General features: G+C 41.9%; 1 protein-coding gene across 3 annotated transcripts in view; it reads left to right on the top strand.

Annotated features, from left to right (window-relative positions):
- Positions 1–18,753: 18,753 nt before the first annotated feature.
- The window catches only part of PAQR3 (progestin and adipoQ receptor family member 3), a 45,531-nt gene continuing 42,974 nt past the window's right edge, over positions 18,754–21,310 (top strand). The window contains exons 1-3 of one of the 3 annotated variants that reach the window (XM_072114442.1): positions 18,754–18,962; positions 19,742–19,950; positions 20,657–20,819. In XM_072114442.1, the coding sequence (XP_071970543.1) occupies positions 18,921–18,962; positions 19,742–19,950; positions 20,657–20,819 (414 nt within the window). In that variant the 5' untranslated portion in view covers positions 18,754–18,920. Of the gene's footprint in view, positions 18,963–19,003; positions 19,095–19,741; positions 19,951–20,656; positions 20,820–21,310 lie in introns of those variants that run through there. The other 2 variants (XM_072114451.1, XM_072114462.1) reach the window with 2 other exon arrangements.

Raw genomic sequence — 21,310 nt, 5'->3', positions numbered from 1 at the left:
TATCATGAGCATCTACAATTAAAACCAGAACTTTATAACACTATATAAAAGAGACATTTGAGATATCTGACATTAAATCAGAATAAACAATTTCCATTTTAGGTCAATTAGGATTATCAAAATTATTTTTTATTAACAAATGCCAGATTAATGAGAGAGAGTTTTCAGAGAGAAGGCATTTTTATTACTTTTTGCATTGTCAAAAGTTTACATACACTGTGATTACTTTAAACAACTTGAATCAGCCCATATCATGATGTCATGTCTTTAAAGGGGTTATCCGGGTTTAAAAATTTTCTTATGGCCGGGCTGGGGAGGGCTATTTAAACACAATAAACATGTACTTACCTCCTCCGGTGCTGCCGATGTCCCGCGCCGCGGTCCCTTCGATCCGTGCCCCTGTTTGTTTACAGGGGCACGGAAGCCGCGCATAGGGAGCTTCCGGTCCGCTATGTGGCCGGCTCCTCCCATCCGTCCCTATCTCTCAGCGTTGTAAGCGCTGGGAGATGATGTCGGATGGGAGCTTCAGGCTGACCGGAAGCTCCCTGTGCGCTCTTGTAATGAAACCGGCGCACAGAGAAGACCGGCCGCGGCGCGGGACATCGGCGGCGCCGGAGGAGGTAAGTACATGTTTATTGTGTTTAAATAGCCCTCCCCAGCCCAGCCATAAGAAAATGTTTAAACCCGGATAACCCCTTTAATAGTAATTGGATTACTTGTGATGCTCAAGTCCCAAAGGTAAATAGACGTAATAATTCAGATCCAAGGATAGGACAGCACTCGCTTTGTCAAGCTAGTAGCGTGAAACAGCCTGTTACCTTTTGGACCTCGGCGTCCTCACACGTCTGCTTGCCTGTACGCTAAATAAAGTTTGTGGATCGTATCAGCGAGTGCCGTCCTATCCTTGGATCTGAACTGCGGGATCTTTGTGCCTACACCTTAGAGAAAGATCTCCTGCGATATTCCTGGGTTCCTGCTCTTGAGTTCCCGTGTCCCTGCGTTCCCGTGTTCCAATGTTTCAGCGTTCCTGTGTCCTGTGTTCTCATTCCCATCTGCCAGAACCTCCCGTTGCTGACCCTGGATTGGACTTGACCTTGCATCTCTGCCGCCTGCCCTGACCCTGTGCCTGAACCTGACCACGAGACTGTCTCCTGCTAGGCTGCCAATGCGAGCTAGTCGCACCTGTGGAACGACCTGGTGGTACCATCCCGCTTTGTGGCGGGCGCTGGTGAAGATGAGGTGTCGCTTGAATTCCAGCCCTGGATGTCGGCTAGTTCCACCTCCCGCGGTGGTCCAGAGGATCCACTGATCCCAAATCCTGACAACTAGATTTATGAGAAATTATCTTCACAGAGGTACATTTTTTTAATACCATCTAATTGAAGAAATGTATGTCAGATTAATGAAATTGAATGTCATTGCTTCGATGACACTTATTTTATAAATATGGACCAATGTTTTGTAGTGGCCATCACAAAACCCTGATCTTAATCCTTAATCTTGATCTTAAAGGGCCAGTGCGCCACTAATTGGGGGCTGGCTGGCTGCCAATTCTGTTAAATAGCCAGCCCCTTCCTGTATCCCCTACCGGATCTTTGTGCTTCTATGCCTAAGAGAAAGCTTGGTTCCACGCCCTTTGTGATTATCCCGATTCTGTACTCTGCCTTGGCCGCCACCGCTGACAAAGTCGCACTTGTGGAACGACCTTGCAGCGTGCTCTGGTGAAAACTGGGTCCTGGTCCCAGGTGTCGGCTTACATCATCGTCTCCGGTGGTCTAGTGGGTCCACTACCCCTGGTGCCTGACAGTCAACTTGCTCTTAGTCAGTGCCAGAAGCTGAATGTAATAGTACTGCATAATGCAGTAAGTCACCTCCCGTCATTCAGTACTCGGGAAAGGGTTAAATAAAATATATCTATTTGTAAAACAATGTATGCACAGTATAATGGACAGAGCACATTAAAAACACTTAAAACCATACTTGATTAAGTGGCTGGCCCAATTATATGGTACATATATAAAAATATCATGGACTACAAAACCAGCAATGCTGTATGCTAATGCATAAAACTCTTCTACAAACTGTGATACGCATGAGAAGTACCAGACAGACCGAGAACCTGAGCTGTCTGCATCTTTTCAACTTTATTTTTTTCTTTAATGTTTTATTATTACATTTATTTATTTCAATATTCACTTATTCATTTATTTACATTTATTATATGAAATGAGAAAGGTATTTGAAAAAAAAAAATTACATGCTAACCTGTACAGACTATTAAAGGGGTTGTCCACTTTCAGCAAATATTTGATATTGTTTGTGTAATGAAAAGTAATACAATTTTCCAATATACTGTCTGTATCAATTCCTCACGTTTTTCTAGATCTCCGTTTGCTGTACTTCTATAGGAAGCTTCTATGTTTACTCCAGTGAATAGAAATCTGTCCATGGTGATGTGATAGACATGCAGGTGCACAATCCGTTATGATCACTAGCGACTCGTGCACCTGCATGTACATCACATCACCATGGGCATATTTCTATTCACTGGAAGTAAACTTAGAAGCTTAGAAGGACAGCAAGCAGAGATCTAGAAAACTGTGAGGAATTGGACAGACAGTATAATGGAAAATTGTATAACTTTTCATTAAACAAACAATATCAAATAATTGCTGAAAGTGGACAAATGCAGCCCCTATTACACCCAAAAATTTTGGTAAACTGCAAAGATAAAGAGGTTAGAACATAGTTTTTATTACAACCCAGTTATAAACATAAATACAGTACCAGAGCCAAGCTATTACCATAAATAGATCACCAGAACCAAGTTGGAAATATAAAAAGAGCACCAGAAAATAATAATAATGGAGACCCCCTAAGCGGGAGGGGCAATCTGGCATGTGTTGCTTTATGTGGTTATAACTTTTGAACACTTACCAAAATGATTTGGAGAGTTTTTTCGTGACACAATGTACTTCATGTTAGTAGTTGATTTTGGTTGATATGTTTTGCGTTTATTCATGAAGAAAAAATAAAATTTGCAACATTTTTTGAGAAATTTGTCATTTTCAACATTTGAAATGCTATGCTTTTGAGACGGATAATTTTAATACCCAAATTAGTTGCTTACCAACATTTCCCATATCTCAACTTTATGCTTTCATAATTTTTTAAAAGTCATTTTTTTTCTTATATGACGTTAGACAGCTTACAAATAGAACAGAGTTTATGAAATTTTTTCAGAAATTTCTACATTGACATTGAATCCACTCCATTTTCAAAAGACACACTTCAAACTATTAAAAACTGATTTTAGGAAGATTTTCTAACCCTTTTAACACTGCATATTAATTAAAACAAAATGGAGATGAAATTCAGAATAGTCTAATTTTGGCGGTAATACATCCATTTATCCCAAAAATTTCCACATTTACAAAAGATAAAAAGAGAAAATCCATCATAAAATGTGGACGTTACTTGTTGTATGGGCGCACAGCAAGGCACAAGGAAGGAGCGCACTGCAGCTGCCAGTTTTATCCTATAGAACAGTGATGGCGAACCTTTTAGAGGCCGAGTGCCCAAAATGCAACCCGAACCCTACTGACTTATAGCGAAGTGCCAACACAAAAATGTAACTAGAATAACAAGTTTTTAATTGAGAAAAAATAGCTCAAACGTTACAATCTTTTGTATTACAATAAAAACACTATAAACAGAGCTCAAAGGTTTGCATTTTCTGTGCTTTTGAACAATTAAAATGGAATCTGTCATAAGTTTTGATCACGTATAGAAGTGGTTGAGATCTGAACTTGGTTGCAATTGGTTCTGCTCAGACATTTCTGATAAATCTCCCCCAAATGTTTTTTTACACATAACTCCAAAACATACTGGTAGGATGATTAGATTGTGAGCCCCATTGGGACCAAATTGACAAGTTTTGTGCAGCGCTGCGTAATCTGTGTGCGCCATATAAATAAAGAATTATTATTATTATTATTATATTACACATGTATCTTGTTCCAAATCTGTTTCAGGCAAAACGCAAATGCGATCAAGCTAAGCTCAAAATGCAAGTCAACCACATTATGTAAACAAAGACTACATGTGGAGACTGCTAGTTTAGTGGTTTAAGTTATCTCCCCAGAAATATTACTTACATGTGTGTTAAAAATAGGGAACTTTGTAGTTAACGTTAGAAAACACTGACAGTACACTGCTGCTGTCACCTGCTCGTCTAAAGTTGTGCACTGGGAAAGAATGGGGGGGGGGGGCTGTGCTGTCAGCCAACCAGCATTATAGATAGTGTCACATACTAAAATATATAAAATATTTATTAATATGCCCTGTCACAAATAGTGGTCCGCTGACCCCCATCCTATGATGTGGGAGCAGCTTTAAAATTGCCCTCTCCCAACCGCATGCAATTACCATGCATGGGTTTCTATGGGAGCAGCAATTCAGTCAGCGCTCCCTGGCCGTACGGATAATTACTGCACATGCGTGGTAACTCTACCTTGGTTTCTACGGGAGTGACTGATACTTTCAGTGCTTCCCGAGTTACCGCGCATGCACAAAAGCTCTGCGGTACTGTCTATGGAGCGACGCGTAGTTCCGCCGCTCGCATAGACAAGTTTAGACTTGCAGCGGGCAAAGGCTTATCGGCGGCGGTACGCGTGCCGAAAGAAACGGCTTCGCGTGCATTCCGTGGCACGCGTGCCATAGGTTCGCCGTCGTTGCTATAGAACTTAGTAGATTTTAGTTTCCTCACTGCTGCACTTTTGTGGGATACAACTTTTAGTTTATCCGTTAGTGGGGCCATGTGTGAGCAATTTATTTGTGGGATGAGATGTATTCTCCAGTGATACCATTTTGGGGTTGGTATCCCCTATTGTTGAAAACATATTAACTGTTTTGGGAGTGGAGGAGTAGAAAAGAATCAATTATGTAATTGACCCGTATATACTCGTGTATAAGCCGAGTTTTTCATCACAAAAAATGTGCTGAAAAACCTCACCTCGGCTTATACACCAGTCAATGAAAAAAATAAACTTAATACTCACCCTCCGTCGTCCCCAATGTTTGTCGCGGCTCACCGCAGCTCCTCTTCTATCTTCTTACTGCAATAGCCGGCAGAGTCGCTTCCATGCGATCTGCCAGCCCGCGCACAGTATGATGCGGCGGTGTCACCGCTGATGACGTCATCAGCGGCGACACCACGGCATCATACTACGTGGGGCATGCTGTATACTACATGGGGCAGGCTGTATACTACGTGGGGCAGGCTGTATACTACATGGGGGCTGGCTGTAAACTACATGGAGGCTGGCTGTAAACTACATGGGGATGGCTGTATACTACATGGGGGATGGCTATATACTACATAGGGGCTGGCTGTACACTACATGGGGGCGGGCTGTAAACTACATGAGAGCTGGCTGTATAGTACATAGGGACTGGCTATATACTACAGGGGGCTGGCTGTATACTACATGGGGCTGGCTGTATACTACATGGGGCTGGCTGGCTGTAAACTACATGAGAGCTGGCTGTATAGTACATAGGGACTGGCTGTATACTACATGGGGATGGCTGTATACTACATGGGGCTGGCTGTATACTACAGGGGGCTGGTTGTATACTACATGGGGCGGGCTGTATACTACAGGGGACTGGCTGTATACTACTGGGGGCTGGATGGCTGTATACTATATGGGGGCTGGCTGTAAACTACAAGAGAGCTGGCTGTGTAGTACATAGGGACTGGCTGTATACTACATGGGGGCTGGCTGTATACTACATGGGGCTGGCTGTATACTACAGGGGGCAGGCTGTATACTACATGGGGCTGGCTGTATACTACAGGGGACTGGCTGTATTCTACTGGGGGCTGGCTGTATACTATATGGGGGCTGTCTGTAAACTACATGAGAGCTGGCTGTATAGTACATAGGGACTGGCTGTATACTACATGGGGGCTGGCTGTATACTACATGGGGCTGGCTGTATACTACATGGGGCTGGCTGTATACTACAGGGGGCTGGCTGTATACTACAGGGGGCTGGCTGTATACTACAGGGGGCTGGCTGTATACTACAGGGGGCTGGTTGAATACTACTGGGGGCTGGCTGTATACTACTCGGGGCTGGCTGGCTGTATACTACATGGGGCTAGCTGTATACTACTGACCAATGCATTTCCCATCCTCGGCTTATACTCGAGTCAATAGGTTTTTCCAGTTTTTGGTGATAAATACTCGGGTCGGCTTGCTGTATACTATATGGGGGCTGGCTGTAAACTACATGAGAGCTGGCTGTATAGTACATAGTGACTGGCTATATACTACAGGGGGCTGGCTGTATACTACATGGGACTGGCTGTATACTACATGGGGCTGGCTGTATACTACTGGGGGCTGGCTGGCTGTATACTATATGGGGGCTGGCTGTAAACTACACGAGAGCTGGCTGTATAGTACATAGGGACTGGCTGTATAGTACATAGGGACTGGCTGTATACTACATGGGGATGGCTGTATACTACATGGGGCTGGCTGTATACTACAGGGGGCTGGCTGTATACTACAGGGGGCTGGCTGTATACTACAGGGGGCTGGCTGTATACTACAGGGGACTGGCTGTATACTATATGGGGGCTGGCTGTAAACTACATGAGAGCTGGCTGTATAGTACATAGGTACTGGCTGTATACTACATGGGGGCTGGCTGTATACTACATGGGGCTGGCTGTATACTACAGGGGGCTGGCTGTATACTACAGGGGGCTGGCTGAATACTACAGGGGGCTGGCTGTATACTACAGGGGGCTGGCTGAATACTACTGGGGGCTGGCTGTATACTACTGGGGGCTGGCTGTATACTACTGGGGGCTGTCTGGCTGTATACTACATGGGGCTAGCTGTATACTACTGACCCATGCATTTCCCATCCTTGGCTTATACTCGAGTCAATAGGTTTTTCCAGTTTTTGGTGGTAAATACTCGGGTCGGTTTATACTCAAGTATATACAGTATTTTTTATTTTTTTTGCTATTCACTGCATAGTCCTATTTTTATTCTATGGGTCAGTATGATGATGTGGACGCCATACTTAGATAGTTTTCCTTACGTTTTATTAAATTTCTCACAATAAAACCTAATATGGGGAAAAATCTATCGTTTTTGTATCGTGTCTTCCAAGTGGCATAACATTTTTTTTGTCTACGGAGCTGGTTGATATTTGCTTTTTGCGGGACACGAGTATCACTGTTGCTTTGCACCAGTATCATTCTGGAGTAGAAACCATTATCATATTTTCATACATCGGGCATTTCCGGATGCGGCGATACTAATGTGTTTATGATTTTTACTGTTTATTTATATTTATATCAGTTCTAGGGAAAGGGGGGTGATTTGAATTTTTAGGGGTTTTTTATTATCATTTTTTTTTTACTTTTTTTTTATTTTTATTTTTACTATTTTTCAGACTCCCCAGGGTACTTTAACCCTAGGGTGTCTGTACGATCCTATCATATACTGCCATACTACAGTATGGCAGTTTATGGAGATTCTACTACTCATACATTACAATGTGCTGATAGCACATTGTAATGCATGGGTTAACCCGAAGTAGCTTCGGGTCTTCGTGAGACCCGAAGCTACCATGGCAACAGATCGCGCCGCCACCTTTTTGAAGCCGCCGGCACCTTTGGCGGCGGCGATCAGCAGTGAAACACCCGCGATCGCCGGCACCGATCGCGGGTGTTACCGGTACGCCTTTGCTGCAATATGCAGCAAAGACTTACCGGTTATGGAGAGGGCTCGGCCCGCGAGCCCTCTCCATGTACCGGGACCCGACATGTGACATACTATTACATCACATGTCGGTAAGGGGTTAAAGCTCAGCGCCGATATATTGGACACAGAACGCTAAGGTGATATTTTTGGAAACTCACAATGAGACAATGAAAATAATAATAATACTGGAGATTTTAATTTAGACTAATAATACAAGAGACCCCAAAGCAGACAATATTAATACTGGTGACCCAAGAGCAGGCAATAAAAATACTGCAGACCTCTGAAAAGGCTACCTTGGCACACGGTCAAAACCTGTTTCCTGTGGCAGTGCTACAGTAGTGCCGAACGTCAGTGGAGAAAACCGTTCACACCCTGCAGACTTAATTCACTCAGAATTTATGCTCAAAACCTATAACTTTACAGATAAAATTGACTGCAATCACCAGAAAATAATTTCTCAATCCACTCACTCCATTAATGCCCTTTCCTCCGGTACCTTACTCTGTTCGCTCTGTTCCTTTGCGCAAGTCACAGAGGAAGAAGCATCCAGGCTCCTTTCCTCTGCTCACCCCACTACCTGCATCAGTGACCCCATCCCCTCACATCTTGTACAGTCCCTCTACCCAGCAGTTACTTATCGCCTCACTAAAATCTTCAACCTCTCTCTCTCTCTTCTGGTATTGTTCCCTCTTATTTCAAGCATGCTGTCGTTATTCCATTTCTACAAAAACCTTTCTTTCTCTACTAACCCGCTATATCTCAGCCAATTCGATCCTTGTCTCTCTACAATCTGGTTTTTGTACTGTGCACTCCACTGAAACTGCTCTTTCTAAAGTCTCTAATGATCTCCTCACTACTAAACCCAACGGTGACTATTCTCTCCTCATTCTTCTAGATCAGTGGTTCTCACCCTTTCTAATGCTTTGACCCCGCAATACAGTTCCTCATGCTGTGGTGACCCCAAACCATGCAACTCGCAGTATACACACAGTAAAATTGCAGCTCCGATGGCTTTAGGTGACCCCCGGTTTTGGTCGTTCGACCCCCGCTGGGGTCCCGACCCACAGGTTGAGAACCACTGTTCTAGATCTCTTGGCAGCTTTTGATACAGTGGACCACCAGCTCCTCCTCAGGATACTTTGCTCCATTGGCCTAAAGGGTTTTCTTCCTATATCTCCTATATAAACTTTTAGTGTCTCCTTTTCTGTATCTTTCTCTTCTCCTCTTCCTCTTACTGTCAGGGTTCCATAGGGCTCAGTCCTAGGTCATTTTCTCTTTCCCCTCTATACTGCCCCCATTGGACAAATCATCAGCAGATTATGTTTCCAGTATAATCTTTATGCTGATGATACCGAACTATATACTTCTATGGGTAACGTCACCCAAGCCTTACTTCAGTGCTTGTCCTCTATTTTGAAACTGAAGTTCTTGTCTTTCCACCATCAACTAACCGACCAAACACAGACCTCTCCATCTGGGTCTGTGAGATCATTAGATCACTATCTTGGGGTTGTGCTGAACTCAGACCTCTCCTTTGTGCCACATATTTATTCCATTGCTTGCTCTTGCCACATGCATTTCAGAAACATCTCCAGAATTCAACCATTTCTTACAATTGAAACATCTAAAATGCTAATTGCTTCTCTGATTCACTCTTGACCAGATTACTGTAACTCCCTAATATACAGTCTTCTATTCACTAAACTCTCTCCTCTCCAATCTATTCTTAATGCAGTAGCCAAGCTTGTCTTTCAGACCAAACGCTACACGGATGCTACACTGATGCTGTTTGTGCCTCCAGTTTGTGGCTGTCACTGCACTGGTTGCCTGTCTCCTTCCGAATACAGTTTAAAATAATAACCCTAATCCACAAAGCTGTGCATAATGATGCCCTTCCCTATCTATCTTCTCTCATTTCTGTCTATCGCCCAACCGGTGCACTTTGATCTAACAGTAATGTTAGATTAATCTTTACCTTAATTCGAACCTCCCAAGATGCACCAATTCTCTGGAATGACCTTCTCCAGACTATCAGAATAATACCCAACCTCCAAAGTTTCAAATGTGCTCTTAAAACCCATCTCTTTAGGCAAGCCTATCACACTCGCTTACGGAATGAAATATCAATTCTCTCTACTAACCCATTCTATGTCCTCTTTCTGTCTGTTATCTGGCAAATACCAGATAGATACCAAGCTCCAGGCTTCTCTGCAGTCACATTAACCTTGGACTTTGTATATAAGATAGCACCTGATGGTTGGTTCAAGCAGTTGCATCTTTATTTATTAAAGTATTTTGTTCCTTTATAAAGAAAGGCTGGACCATTATACAAACTTTCATACCTCTTGTGTCACCCCCCTCATCCTCATAGACTGTAAGCTCTTGTGAACAGGGCCCTCACTCCTATTGTTCCATATGACTGTACTCTGTAAAGTAGTATTTTATTTGCTTTGTAAAGAGTTTTAAATATTATGGCGCTACCATTACTACAAAGATACAGCACAAGAACCAAGCTTTCTACATGGATACAATACCACAACCTAAACTGATAAGTTGGCTATTAAATAAATATGTTACCACAACCAAGCCTACTACACAGAAACTGCAATGGATCTAAGATTACCATATACTGCAGATACAGGTCAAGAAGAATCAAGATCACCATATAGATACAGAACCAGAAATAAACAGAAATAGGCTCTTTGCACATGAGTAATGCATACAGCTACGTGGAGGGGTGAGCACCCCTTGGTTGTGGTGTGGTAAGACAGCATGTGGTAATTGCACCATGGCCGGGTGCCATAGACGTCTATGGGGCCGTGAAGCGGCCGCAAATTGTGCGGACATAGAAATGGCCCCCATACATTCATATGTAAGGGACCTTAAGCAGGTAACCTTATAGTGCACCAGATTTTTTACAATGTCTGATGCTGGATGAAAAATCTGACATACAGTAGTAAAAACAAAACACTACAACCAAAGATTTTTTTTTTTTGATTCACTCTCAATCTGAACAGCTCTGTTTGCTTGTTTCAACCTGCTATGCTCTGTGCTATATATATATACTACAGAATAAAATGTATTTAAAAAAAAACTTTTGCTGTAGCATTTTTCTTGTAACTGTGATTTGGAACAGGGGTTAGGAGACCTCTTATAACAATACCTGGACAATCTAAATGCATGTTCATTTGAAACTGTATAAATCTGAAATAATATAAAGCTGTCTCCATGTAGGTTGTGCGAAAGCAAATTAATTGCCACGTCTCAGTATTGGACTATCGCCCTTTCGTAAGAATAGACAGTGTACATTACTGTAAATACCATATTCAGTTTGGACACTAAGCTAGACAGTTCCCACTTAGAGCAATAATGCCGGTTAGGTGGTTTATCTGTGTAGTTGGGTGCACATTATCTAATTTTTCTGGTGTACGTTATGGTCTCATTGGCCAGCAGCAGGGGCCTGTGATTAGGTGACAGGAGGCAGGCTCTGCCCCTCCTTCTTGCTGATTGTAGTTTTTTTGAGAGCTGCAAACCCTGGTTTATATGAGCCAAAAAAGGTACTAAATGAGGACTGAGAGGCAAAATACTTTGAGGAATGATTCCCAGGGACACTTGGAGCAGAGTAATGTTTTTAAATTTTTTTTTGCTCAGAATGATGGTTACACTTTAAGTATTTTTTTGATGAGGAGCTATTGAATTTAATTGTAGTCCATCCAAATCTCTATGCTGCTCAGCATATTGCTCAGAACCCCAATTCTTTTTATGCACAACCCCACAGGTGGACCCCTGTCACTACAGCAGAGACGGAGAAGTGTTGGGGTATAATGCTTCTTATGGGGATTGTAAAAAAGCCATCATTCGGGGACTACTGGAGCACAGACACTCTTTACCACATCCCGATGTTCCCCATGGCTTTGAAGCCATCCATAAGTTTTTGCATTACACAACAACATACAGTGCCCACCCTGACCCTAACCCTGATCGCAGTTATGTTTATTTAAGGTCAGGCCCATATTAGACCAATTTTTTGCCATGTTTGCCTAGGCATATAATATCGCACAACATGTGGCCATAGACGAGTCCCAGGTTCAATTTAAAAGGAAGCCTTCAATTCTGCCATACCAGCCCAATAATAGGTCAAGGTATGGTGTAAAGATGCATAAGCTGTGCAAAAGTACATCAGGGTATACCAACGAGTTCAGGGTATATGAAGGGAAGGATTCCCTGACATATATGCACCCGGACACAGCAAAAAACCTGCATGTTTTGTCTAATTAGGACTTAATCATGGTCGTACCATGCAACTTGCTGGAAGAGCAAAACAGTGTTTTGCAAGCACCAGGGGAGTAGCTGTTTATGGAGTGGTGAGCTGGTTTCACTTTGTTTGGGCTATATTACTGTGAAGATAGGACCAGGGCTACCGCCTCTCCCTGGACAGTTTCTACACCAGCAATACACTATTCAAGTGCCACGCTTCAAGAAATACAGCAGCATACGTCACTGTATACAGAAATTAGAGAGGTCTCCCTAAGTCACTGCTTGGGCAAAAAAATTAGAAGCACAAGAACAGAGCATTATGCAGCAACTCTGTATTGTGTGTTAGGTACAAGTACAAGAGAGATGTCCTTGTATTAACCACAATACATGGGCAAAGCACCACCCCTGTTCCAGGACAGAAACTCCCAAACCTGACTGCACGCTGGATTATAACAAGTACACTAGAGGTGTTGACTAGTCAGACCAGGTGCTTCAGTCATATAATGCAATGCGGAAATCGAGGGTGTGGTACAAGAAGCTGGCTGTGCACATCATTCAGATAGTAATATGTTATATCAATGTGCAGGCCAATGGAGAACTTTCTTGGAATTTCAGGATGTGGTTATTAAGTATTTTCTTTTTGGAGACCTGATAGGGGGGAGTGCTAGCACTTCTGGAAGCGAGGCCACAACATGTATTGTACCAGGGGAGCACTTTCCAGGAGTTGTTCCCCAAACTGCCAAGAAGGGAAGGTCACAGAAAAGGGTGCAGGGTGCGCTCCAAAAAAGGCATTCAGAAGGACACCATTTACCATTGTGAAACATGACCAAAAAGAACAGGACTATGTATGAAAGATTGCTTCCGTATTTATCACACATCCCTGAACCTTTAGATGCAGATTTTACCCTCATGTACTATGCACAGCTCATACATCATGCCACATCTTCCCTTCTAAGTGCTGCTGTTTGCCCAGCCAGTATATAATTGTTTGCTGTTTGCCCAGCCAGACTCCCGTAATATAAGTGGAGCCTCAACTCATTTCAGAAATATTCATCAGAAACGCACTTGCGATTTCACAGCTTTTGCGATAGAAAAAGTCACAGTCCCCAAAAGAGGAGGTGACATCAGGAGATTATTATTAGACCGTGAGGCTTTCTGGATTATGCAATTGAATTCTATGTCACCCTTTGGCATGAATATTAGAAATGAAATCATGCTTCATTATTAATTCCTTTCCATTTTTATGTACTCTTTTGCATTAAGATTGTATTCTGTCTCCTTCCTATTACACCTGCTTATCTCAGCAACATAATGATTGGTTTTATCACATATGTTTCTTTATTAAATGCTTTCATGTCTATTCCTACAATTTCAGTGTCGCATGCGGTATATTCGTCACTAACAATAATTTTTTCTTAGACACCTTGATCCCATTACTGTGATCAAACTTACCTTGTCGGTTGTTCCTCATGCGACATTGATCCCCCGCTGTTTTCCATTCGCAGTGGAGTGGTTGATGGTTGCCATGGTGACGTTGCTCGCCGCCGGGTTTGACTACTTGACCACTCCCCTTGGGGGTATGACTGGCCGTACAACCCTATGACGATGCTATACTCACATCAGCTGTCGGCCATCCTAATTGTATTTCCTCTACTCACGGAGGAGGGCTTACTTGTCACATGACATGATTTTTTTGTTTAAATACCAGTATTGTGAAATGCTACATTATCCATGACTAAGGACGCCGTGAGCGTCTGAAACGCGTTGGTTTTGTTTTTTTGCTGTTTCCCATGTCTCTTTTAACAATGGACTGAATAAAGAAATTATTTTATGCTGTTACCCTTTTGGATTCGAGCTGGATCATTTTCTTGGCTTTGAGTATATAATTGCCACATATGGGGTATTGCCATATCCGGGAGAACACACATCATGATTTTTGTTTGTTTCCCATGGCAGGATCTGGGCAAAATATGACATAATGAATATTTTTTACTATGCACTATCCATTATGCAATCTTATCTTAGGAATTTCTACTGTACTGGTCCCTATTGGCATCTACAAATGCTTTATAATGCCAAAAAGAAAAGAAAAAGTAAAATGCCAAAAAGAAAAGAAAAAGTAAAATGCCACATGCCAGTTATTCCCTTTTGAGCCCTGCTTTGTGCAGATTATTGCCACATATGGGATATTGGCATACCCGGAATAAGCCGCAGGGGGGTCTTAGTCCCTAATAGCATGATTTGGGATTATTTCATTTGTCACATCAATGACGTGAGAAAACAATGCACTAACAAAAATAAGCACCGGCACCAGCTCAGCCTGAGCTGGTGCTCGGTGTTTTCTTCTGAAACCTGCCACTTCAAGTGGTAGGTTTCCTTTAATAAATTGCAATGCAATTTTTACTCTGCACCATTCAACATTCACCCAGATAAGTTCTTTGAGGGGTGTAGTTTCCAAAGTAGTGTAACTTCTCGAGGGCTTCTGTTGAACTGGTATCTCTAGGGCTCTGCGAACACAACATGGCACCCAAATGCAAACTTATGAAAACGGAGCTCAAAAAGCTAAATTTAGCTCTTTCCCTTCTCAGTGCTGCTGTGTGCCCAGCCTGTCGATTATTGCCACATGTGGGGTATTGCCATACTTGAGACAACCCGCAGAATGATATTTGGGGTGTTTGTCTAAAGTGGCATGAGTTGGGCACAATATATTTGGCACTAAAATGGCATATTTCAGAAAAAAATGCTATTTTTAATCTATACCATTTACTTTGTATTACATTTTGACCAGCATGTTGGGGGTTAAAATGCAAACCACAACTCCAGATAAATTCTTTGAGGGGTATAGTTTCCAAATTTGTGTCACTTCTTGGTTTCTATTGTACCGATTTGAATAGTTTGAGATGTTAGGGGTCATAAAATGGTGTTACTTGGGGGGATTTATAGTAGATAAGCCTTTATAGGGCACTTACAAACTAAACTGGTCACCAAAAATCTAGCGTTTTTCAAATCTCTTGAAAATTTAAGAACTTGCAACTAAAAGTATAAAGCTTCTAACATCTGTAAAAAAAAGAAACGTAAAACAAATTATGGAAAAATAAGACAAATGGCAAAAGGGTTCCTACAAAAAAAATGTGGTATGACTTTTTGTCTAAAAAGTAGAACATTTGAAACTTTGAAAATTGGAACTTTTTTCAAATTTTTCCTAAATTATTGAGTTTTTCCCTCCAAAAAAGTAACTGATCAGCTAAATAAACTTCTAACATAAACTACAATGTCTCACAAGAAAACAGTCTCAAAATCACAGGGATATCTTATAGTGTTGAAAAGTTATTACCACATTAAGAGACACTGGTTAAAATTTTAAAGAAAGTTCTGAGCCTTAATGTACAAACATGCAACATCCTTAAGGGGTTAATCATGCTGTGGAGACCAAATTGAGGTGCCTCACTACTCGGTGGGCATTTACTTGCTGGCTAACATTACTAATAGGGCCTAGGTTAACCCCTACGGGACTCAGCCTCTTTTGGCGTCAAGGACGCGGCCCCATTTTTCAGATCTGCCCTGTGTCACTATAAGTGGTTATAGTTTTGGAACGATATGAGATATCCAGGGGATTTTGAGATTGTTTTCTCGTGACACATTGTACTTCAAATTAGTTTGAAAATTTGGATGATATCTTTTGTGTTTAGTTATGAAAAAAACTAAATTTGGAAAAAATTTGGAAAAATTCTTTATTTTCAAAGTTCTAAATTCTATACTTTTGATGCAGATAGTCATAGCTCCCAAATAAATTCCTAACTTACCAAATGTCCCAAATGTCTGCTTTATGTTGGATGGTTTTTTAAGATTCCACATATTTTACTAGAATGTTATGAGGCTCAGAATTTGGGTGCCATTTTTCAAATATTTGTGAAAATCACCAAAACTAATATTTAGATGGACCTGCTCAACTTCTAATTGACCGTGTGAGGCCTAAATAATAGCTAGAATCGTAAATTACCCCATTATGGAAACTACACACCTCAATGTATGAAAAACCACTTTTAAAAATTTGTTAACCCTTTAGGTGTTTTATAGGGGGTAAAACAAAATGGAGGTGTGGTCTACAAATTGTAATATTTTTTGACAATACATTCATTTTGGGTGGAAAATTAAACAGTTGTTATGGATAAAATGAAAAAGGTTTCACAAAGTTTGATACCCAATTTCTCCCGAGTACACCGATACCCCATATGTGGTGGTGACCTGCTATATGGGCGCACGGCCGGGCATAGAAGGGAAGGAGGCCCCATGCAGATCAGATTTGCTATGTCACATTGTACAGGCTATAATTTTTTTTGTTTTTTTATTGTGGACCTATAGGGGCTTGTTTTTTTGCCACATGAGATGCACTTTTCTGCTACATAATTTTGGGGGCATCTATAGCTAATTGGTGAGATTTTTTTAACTCTTTGTTGGTGGAGGAAATGAAAATCAATTTTTAGGAACTTTTTTTGTATTTTATTTTTTGCCGTTTACCATACCGTAAAAATAGTATATTATTTTTATTCTAAGGGTCTCCACGATCACAAAAAGACCTTATTTATAGTTTTTTTTAAAAAAAATCCCATTTTACTGAATAAAAAGTAATTAGGCAAAAATGTAAATTTTAGCATCACTGACTTTCATATGCATAACTTTTTTATTTTTCAGCTTACAAATCTGGTTAGGGGTTTATTTTTTGAGAGAATATTTGTTCTTTTTAGTGGTCTTATTTTAGAGTGCAGAACTTTTTTAAATCACTTTTTAGAGCATTTTTTAAAGGGTATTAATTGAAAATTATCTTTTTTTCGCAGCATTTTTGAGGGTTTTTTTTTTATGGGGTTCATTCTGTAGGTCCAATAATGATTCTGTGTTATTATGCAGATGGTTACGGATGCAGGGATACCAAATATGTGGGGGTTTTGTGTATTTTATTTCATTTTACTGAATAAAAACAAATTTGGAGACAATTTTTTTCATTTTAGCATCAGCATCTTTTCATATGCATAAGTTTTTTATCTTTCGGCTGACAAATCTGGTTAGGGGCTTATTTTTTGCGAGAAGAGTTGTTCTTTTTAGTGGCTTATTTTAGAGTGTGTAACATTTTTTAAATCACTTTTTAGATCATTTCTTTTAAAGGTATTAATTAAAAATGATCTGATTAAAAATGATCAGACGCGGCAATACCAAATATGTGGCGGTTTTTTGTGTGTTTGCGTTTTTAATAGTTTATTTAGTGTTTTTATGGGAAAATGTCATTTTAGGGGCTTATATTTTTATGTATTTAATTTTTATTTATTATGATGTGTTAACTTTAGTGTTTTTACAAGTTTTTACTTATACTTACTTGAACTTGAACCAGCAATGAACCAGCAATGCTCCCCGTGCGCTTAGCATGTAGCCCCGGGGACGTAGTATAACGTTGTGGTGCGCCTAGGGGTTAAGGGACATCTACCACTAGGACCAAGGAATGTAAACCACATACACTTACATGCTGGTGTGTGCCCCCTGTGGCAGAATCTGCTCTTTTAGTTTCTTATGCCCTTGATTTTGCATAAAAGGCTTTCAAAATTATGCAAATCAGCATTAGGGGCAAATGCTAAATTTACAATGGTTTACAATCACTTATTGTAATTGCCACACACTAGCTGGTGCATATTTTGACGGTTGAGTTCCACAGATGCAATCAGGGTCGGAACTACGGCGGTAGCAGCCATAACAGCTGCTATAGGGCCCAAACTAAAGAATGGAGGATGTGCACCAATTTATACATATTGGGGCTTATTTACTGAGGGTCCCATGGCCACATTTTCGCCGGGTTTCCCAACTTTTTGTAGATCCCGCCAGGGATTGTGTCGCGTGCGATCGGATTTTGGTGCATCGGAAATCGGGGGGGGGGGGGGGCTGTCGGACGATCCGATGGATTCGGACAAACTGTGGGATTTAACATTTAAGTTGTGTAGCATGTCAAGCACTAAAATGCAACGGGAAGAAGAAGTTGAACTCTGGCGGACCTGATCGGGGAAGCGACACATGCAGGATATCGGGCGCACGCTGGTAGTGTGCATTCTCGTCGGGGAACGCACCTCGGGAATCGTGCAGGGACGGGTAAGTTAATCTGCCCCATTATGTTGTACAATGTGCCGCTCATTATGCACATGGGAGAGGCATGAAATCACCTCCTACTGCCAGCATTAGAGAGGGAGGTTCAGGGTTGTGCATAGTTAGGAGCCGGGAACGCTGGACATCTTGTCCCCACGCTCCGTGCCGCTAATTATAAGTTTCTTTTTTAGGTGACCCCGCTGTGTCAAGACTGGTCAAGGACAGCGCCGGGATCAAGTTGAGGAGGCGCGGAGGTGAATATCTGTACATTTTTAAATGGTAGATTTCCTTAAAATGAGCATATAAATGCATGATGCATATACAAATATGTACATTTCCTGAGGGGTAGGGCCCCATTCAGAAGTCTGCTATTTAGAAGCAGAATGTGAACCAAAATCCCCAGCACATTATAAATGCGTAGCCTGTGATGATTCCACCCTGTGAAGGTGACACAAGCCTTGATGCCATGAGGGCATAAGACGATGCCAGTAGTGTAAACAGCACAAGGAAGTGATAGATAATTGGGGAGTAACACCTCCTGTCAGCGCCCATGTTGCGGCGTCTATACACAACCAGCACAATGCCGGACGGGACAGTACACAGCTATGTAGCGCAGCATCTGACAGCGGTGGCGTAATTCCTCTTTAACAGCGCACCGCTACACGGAGCGGCGGGGCGTGATGACGTCACTGATGCAGCTGACTGTCCACGTACGCTGCTCGGAGCTGGATGGTGTAGTGTTGTATGAGGGGAAAGCAGAGCGGAGGGAGAGACGTCAGGGTGAGTGTAAGTGCGCTACTCATTGGAGTGACAGCAGCATAGCATTCCGCTGCCGGCAGAGCAGGACGGGTCACCCGTAGCTCTCTAGTGTGTGACATCGCGCTGTTCGTGGACTATGCCCTGGGCTGAGTGACACATGTGTGGACGCTTCCCTATGTATCTATATAGCACATAGAGAATAAAGGGCTCTCCTGCCTATGGGCTGTTCCATGAGGGCGCAGTCCTTGGGGGCTTTGAGGTCACATAGTGGTAATGGAGAGTCCTTCTGAAGTGTCTTGTGCCTCCTGCTGCTCTATTCATTTGGGGGCACAACATACTGCATTTTCGTGATCTGTGGTGGTCCACCAACCCTTGCACATTGGGAATAACTTGTGTCTGGACCACCCTGTTATAGGGAAATCATCTTGCAGGCTCCTTCTCCCAACTTCCAGTATTAAAGTATTCTGCTTCCAAGCAGAATACTTCCCATGTACAGCTAGTCCCTGGGTTACGTACAGAATAGGTTATGTCACCAAATTCTGTAACCAAATTTTTTTGGGTCTCAGGATTAGCAATGAATCTTCATTACAGACACCTCTGATAACTTACAACTGTTTATTGTAGGTGATAAAGTATAGTAAATTGGCAACATCTAGAGGTCCGTTTGTAACTAGCGGTCGTCTGTAAGTCAGGTGTTCTTAAGTAGGGGACCGCCTGTATATATAACATAATACATTGTACCTGTACTGAAAAATTGTAACAAACAGGCAAGGAAGATGCTACAGTTTTGTGTCTCTATTTTTTAGGATTGGTGTAGAAACTCTTCCACCATGCATCAGAAAGTGCTTAAGAGTGCCCATTACATAGAGCTGGGCAGCTACCAGTACTGGCCGGTCCTGCTTCCCAGGGGAATCCGACTTTACACCTACGAGCAGATCCCAGTCTTCCTTAAAGACAATCCCTATATTACAGATGGCTACAGAGCTTATCTTCCATCCCGTTTGTGTCTTAAGAGGTGAGCAATATTTCTGTTACTTCATAGAGGTGTTATATGTTATGCAGTGCTATTTACAATGAAGGCCCTATACACAGAAAGGTTAAGTCGACCAAACTCACAATTTCAGTAAGGAAGGATGAAGAATGCTAAATGGGGTTTCCAGGCATCCTGGGAAAGGCCCACAGGGGCCAGCGCAGGTTTAATGGGTTTGGCCACTGATTAACTACCAGTACAAGTACAAGACCTAATCAGGCCACCCATATTGTACTTACCCTGGTAAAGTTTCTCTGCGAGAGCCGCAGATTATGTGATCTGCCAGCAGAGGTCCTGCACACTAATGATAGGTGCAAGCCTCCTCCACGGTAACCTCTCCCATATCAGTGCGGATGTCCTTGGCACGCCCGTGGCTGTGGTTGCCAACTGTGACCAAACCGCTTCTGGCAGACCCAAGTGTTGGAGCAGGATGAGAACACTTTATTTTTTTTTCCTACATGCGCACCAGCCACTATACCACAGCAAAGAGCACCTTTGACTCCCCACTTCTACCATGGATCACCACTACGTTTAGTTTTACATTTTTTTTGTTCTATTCATGCAACATGTGTTTGCTGCACTAAAATATGCTATTGGTCATGATGTTGCATAATGTGGAAAGTACAGGTGAAATGTTCAGTTTATTTGTTTTGTAAGTGCTTAAGTACCTAACATTTGGATTCTCCTGCAGCCTCTTCATTTTATCCAATGAGACGGTCAACATTTGGAGCCATCTACTGGGCTTCCTGCTTTTCTTCACTCTTGGTGTTTATGACATGGTGTCGGTTTTGCCTTCAGCAAATGCTTCCAGGGAAGACTTTGTTATCTGTTCCATATGCTTGTTTTGCTTTCAGGTATGCATATGTCAGACTTATCATTTTCTCCTTTTTTATTGCTATATTCATTTGTTTTGGTGTAAACTTACTCGGCAGAAATCCCGTAGAGGTCAATGGACCGAGCCAAATATTTACCAGAACTTTATCTGTTCACAATGGTTTCAACAAAGGTTCAGGAAGCCCGCCATTCATAAGATCAAACTGACTACATACTTAAACCTGTATGGGAATAAACCAGGAATGGCTAAGATGGAAAGAGGGAGTATTTCTTCTGTACAATCTAAAGCAATAACACAAAACAAGAATACCATATGATATATTGCTGTGTAACTCATAAGGGACTGCTAACAGGAGGTCTTACACCGATTTCTAAGAAGGGGCTCCATTTATTTTGGTCCAGTTGATCCCCCCCGTGCGCTCCAAATAATACGTTTATTTGGTACAATCATGGTGATACCAAATTTTATAAGTTTTATTGTGTTTTAATACATCTTCAAAAATTAGATGAA

The sequence above is a fragment of the Engystomops pustulosus genome, chromosome 1, assembly GCF_040894005.1.
Source record: "Engystomops pustulosus chromosome 1, aEngPut4.maternal, whole genome shotgun sequence".
Classification (NCBI taxonomy): Eukaryota; Metazoa; Chordata; class Amphibia; order Anura; family Leptodactylidae; genus Engystomops; species Engystomops pustulosus.
Note: the sequence above shows the minus strand (reverse complement) of the source record. Positions and strands in the feature narration are given on the sequence as shown.